This window comes from Biomphalaria glabrata, chromosome 7 (assembly GCF_947242115.1).
Source record: "Biomphalaria glabrata chromosome 7, xgBioGlab47.1, whole genome shotgun sequence".
NCBI classification, from domain to species: Eukaryota; Metazoa; Mollusca; class Gastropoda; family Planorbidae; genus Biomphalaria; species Biomphalaria glabrata.
In genome coordinates, this window is record NC_074717.1 from 14,870,796 (window position 1) to 14,875,732 (window position 4,937).

At 43.8% G+C, this 4,937-nt stretch overlaps 1 protein-coding gene across 1 annotated transcript; it reads left to right on the forward strand.

The window, feature by feature from the left end:
- Positions 1–1,592: 1,592 nt before the first annotated feature.
- Positions 1,593–2,948, forward strand: LOC129927346 (uncharacterized). Its single transcript, XM_056035921.1, has one exon. The coding sequence runs from the start codon at positions 1,593–1,595 to the stop codon at positions 2,946–2,948; it is 1,356 nt and encodes a 451-aa protein (XP_055891896.1).
- Positions 2,949–4,937: the final 1,989 nt, after the last annotated feature.

The following is a 4,937-nucleotide window of genomic DNA, read 5'->3' on the forward strand; positions in this document are numbered from 1 at the left end:
GTAGGTTCTAGACTTCTAGTAGGCTCTATCCCTAAAGTAGACTATAGCCCTCTAGTAGGTTCTAGACCTCTAGTAGGCTCTAGCCCTCTAGTACACTCTAGCTCTCTAGTAGGTTCTAGACTTCTAGTAGGCTCTAGCCCTCTAGTAGACACTAGCCTCTAGTAGGTTCTAGACCTCTAGTAGGCTCTATCCCTCAAGTAGACTATAGCCCTTTAGTAGGTTCTAGACCTCTAGCAGATTCTAGCTCTCTAGTAGGTTCTAGACTTCTAGTAGGCTCTAGCCCTCAAGTAGACTATAGCCCTCTAGTAGGTTCTAGACCTCTAGTAGACTCTAGCCCTCTAGTAGGCTCTAGCCCTCTAGTAGACTATAGCCCTCTAGTAGGTTCTAGCCCTCTAGTAGGTTCTAGCCCTCCAAGTTAGAAGAGCCAATGAAGAACGCAAATGGGTCGACGGCAAGGCTGGGACGGAAACATTCTCAGCGCCCTTTACCATGATGGAGGTGGCTTTCGCGATCAAAAAGGCTAGACTACACAAGGCAGTTGGGCCAGATGGCATCAGGGCTGAGATGCTAAAAAATCTTGGAACGATTGGCCTCCTAAGACTTCACGGCTTACTAAATCGGACAGGGATTCAAGGGGACTTCCCTAAGGCATGGAGATTGGCTACCATTGTTCCTATTCTTAAAAAGGGCAAGAATGCAAACAGCCCTGAGATTTACAGACCAATTTCCCTCACATCGTGTGTGGGGAAGGTTGCGGAGAGAATCATTATCCGACGGCTTACGTGGTACCTAGAGTCCCACAATTTAATTTGTCAGGAGCAGGGTGGTTTCAGACAGCGGCGTAGTGCAATGGACCAGGTTACAGTCTTTATGCAAGAGGTGGCAGATGGTTTTCAGAGAGGCGGAAGGGAGAAGAAGGGTGAGTCGACACTCGCGGTCTTTCTAGATCTAAAACAGGCGTACGATAGAGTCTGGAGACAAGGCTTGCTACTTAAGTTGATGGACCTTGGGGTAAACTCCAACATGTACCGGTGGATTAAATGCTTCCTAACGAACAGGTTAGTTCAGACACGTTATGGCGAGCAGTTGTCAAATAAGAAGGTACTCGAGCAGGGGTTGCCTCAGGGCTCGTCACTCTCATGCACACTTTTTCTGGTATTCATCAACGATTTGACCAAACGCCTAGGGTGTCGCTCATTACTTTTTGCGGACGATTTGCTGATCTGGAAAACTGGGAGATCCGCAGCCGCTCTAGCTGCGGAGATCCAACGTGACCTAGTCACGATTTCCTGCTACACACGATTGTGGAATATGGACGTTAATTGTGCGAAAACAGTCTGGACCCTTTTCACCCTTAGCAAAGATATCTACAAAGAAAACATTTCTCTCTCAATCAATGGTACCGAATTAAAAATGGAAGCCAAGCCGAAATACCTGGGAGTCACCCTGGACCCAAAAATGGGTTTGTCCGACCATGTGAGAACAGTGCGAGAGCAAGCGTCAGAGAGCCTTAAGGTAGTCAAGCGGTTAGCCACGACCAAGTGGGGGGGCCAAAGCGATGGGCTCTCTACATTGGAGCGGTAAGGTCGAGGATGGAGTACTCGTCTCTTGCACAAGTCTATGCCTCACAAACGTCTCTAGTGGGGCTGGACTCAGTGCAGAACCAAGCAATTAGACTCATTTGTGGTGCGTTTCGTACGACGCCAACTGCGGCATGTGAGGTCATGACAAATCTCCCACCACTGAGATTACGAAGGGAGCGAGCCGTTATGATCGCTTATGAAAAATTCAAACGGCTAGAAGAAGGCTGCCCGGTTAGAAGTCTGGTCGACAATTGGCAGGGCGGAAATCGGCTGAAACGGAACTCTTTCATGCACTCGGTGCGGGAATTGTCCAAAGAAGTCGATTTACCCCAGAACAGAGCAGCTCTCGCTCTGCATGGGGCTTCTTCTCCGGCGAATGCTCCTGGAGTCCCAGAGGTGAGGAAATCGCTGATTGACCCAGAAGTTAACAAGAAATGCACAAAAACTGTCCTACGAAACACTGCCAGGAAAACTGTCGCCCAGTACCCAGCTGACTCCATTAAAGTGTACACAGATGGTTCCACGAGAGAGAACCTCGGACAAAAAACCTTTGGGTATGGTGTGGTGGTTCGATTCCCTGGCTCGACCGAGAACGATGAGATTCTAGGTGCGTGTTCTGGCAGGAGTAATTACGTAGCTGAAATGGTTGCAATTCAAAATGCAGTAGAGTACATTGAAGAACGACTTAACGAGAAAACAGCACAACCCAGTCCAATTGTGCTATTTACAGACTCTCTGTCGAGCCTACAAGCCATTGAAAGCCCTGCTGATACGCTCCCGGAACCACTGGCAAAAACACTGGCGTGCGTGGGACGCCTCCAAGAAAAACACAAAATTCGGACGACATTCCAATACGTACCTGGACACGTGGATGTGGAAGGTAATGTGAAGGCTGACTTATTAGCCAAGCTCGGCACAAAACTGGACCCTGTGGACGAGCCACAGTTTTTTGAGCAGGCGCGTGCGATAGTAGACGAATGGGCAAGAAATAAATGGTGTAAGAGCTGGGAGAACGGTAATACGGGAAGGGAAGTCTGGCAAAACTTAAAAGGGCCCTCAAAATCGGACGAATGGTGGCAGCTAAATAGAGAAGAACAGGTGATAATCGCTAGGTACAGAACGGGACACTGTCCAATTGGTGCCTATTCTGCTAAATTTAAACCAAACTTCGACTCACGCTGCAGGCATTGTCAGGACGACGTCGAAACAGTCAACCACATCCTTTACGAGTGCGCAACACTACACCCTAAACATGGCCATTTGAGTGAAACAAAAGCTGGTTTGCATGAGGAGCTGGCTCTGTACGGAGACAGAGAAGCTTTGAGAAGAACTGCCGCTTTCCTTGTCCGTGTTATCAGAGAATAGAGTTCTAAACACGATGCCCTAGTGCGATGAGACTTACACGGTTCTAGCCCTCTAGTCTCTAGTAGACTCTAGCCCTCTAGTAGGTTCTAGCCCTCTAGTAGGTTCTATCCCTCTAGTAGACTCTAGCCCTCTAGTAGGTTATAGCGGAAATTTATTAGTCTGTTCTAGGTATACGTTGTCTGTTCTAGGTATACGTTGTCTGTTCTAGGTATACATTGTCTGTTCTAGGTATACGTTGTCTGTTCTAGGTATACGTTGTCTGTTCTAGGTATACGTTGTCTGTTCTATGTATACGTTGTCTGTTCTAGGTATACGTTGTCTGTTCTAGGTATACGTTGTCTGTTCTAGGTATACGTTGTCTGTTCTAGGTATACGTTGTCTGTTCTAGGTATACGTTGTCTGTTCTAGGTATACGTTGTCTGTTCAAGGTATACGTTGTCTGTTCTAGGTATACGTTGTCTGTTCTAGGTATACATTGTCTGTTCTATGTATACGTTGTCTGTTCTAGGTATACGTTGTCTGTTCTAGGTATACGTTGTCTGTTCTAGGTATACGTTGTCTGTTCTAGGTATACGTTGTCTGTTCTAGGTATACGTTGTCTGTTCTAGGTATACGTTGTCTGTTCTAGGTATACGTTGTCTGTTCTAGGTATATGTTCAAAGTAACACGTGCATGGCGAGAATTGTGTTCAGATCACCGGACTATTGGAACTGATAATTGTAAGTCTGTTTTTGTCGACATGTCAAACATATGTAACAGAAATATAGTAGTTAAATAGTTACTTTGGTTTTCTTTTCAAGGGAGTGATCCTGTCCAAAATATTGTTATTCTCACCCTTGCCATTGACTCAATAGATTTAGCAGTTAGATGTTATCATGTATTGACTACTTGAACGCAAACACTATCAGGTTAAACATAGAGCTAGGGCTTTACTATGTATCATGTTTTTTGTTGCAAACCAAATACATTTTCATTGGATTATATCCAGTGATAAAAACATCAGAACTTCTAAGTCTGTCAGGTCTAGCCTTGTATCAGAATAAAGCATTTGAAACATTCACAACTCCGCGTCCAGGAGGTCAAATAATGAACTTCTAATGTTAGAAAACAACTATTCTCTTTATAATCACGTTGCCTACAAGTATCAACTGTTCTCTTTACAATCACGTTGCTTACAAGTATCAACTATTCTCTTTACAATCATGCTGCCTACAAGTATCAACTATTCTCTTTACAATCACGTTGCCTACAAGTATCAACTATTCTCTTTACAATCATGCTGCCTACAAGTATCAACTATTCTCTTTACAATCATGCTGCCTACAAGTATCAACTATTCTCTTTACAATCATGCTGCCTACAAGTATCAACTATTCTCTTTACATTCATGCTGCCTACAAGTATCAACTATTCTCTTTACAATCATGCTGCCTACAAGTATCAACTATTCTCTTTACAATCATGCTGCCTACAAGTATCAACTATTCTCTTTACATTCATGCTGCCTACAAGTATCAACTATTCTCTTTACAATCATGCTGCCTACAAGTATCAACTATACTCTTTACAATCATGCTGCCTACAAGTATCAACTATTCTCTTTACATTAATGCTGCCTACAAGTATCAACTATACTATTTACAATCATGCTGCCTACAAGTATCAACTATTCTCTTTACAATCATGCTGCCTACAAGTATCAACTATTCTCTTTACAATCATGCTGCCTACAAGTATCAACTATTCTCTTTACAATCATGCTGCCTACAAGTATCAACTATTCTCTTTACAATCATGCTGCCTACAAGTATCAACTATTCTCTTTACATTCATGCTGCCTACAAGTATCAACTATTCTCTTTACAATCATGCTGCCTACAAGTATCAACTATTCTCTTTACAATCATGCTGCCTACAAGTATCAACTATTCTCTTTACATTCATGCTGCCTACAAGTATCAACTATTCTCTTTACAATCATGCTGCCTA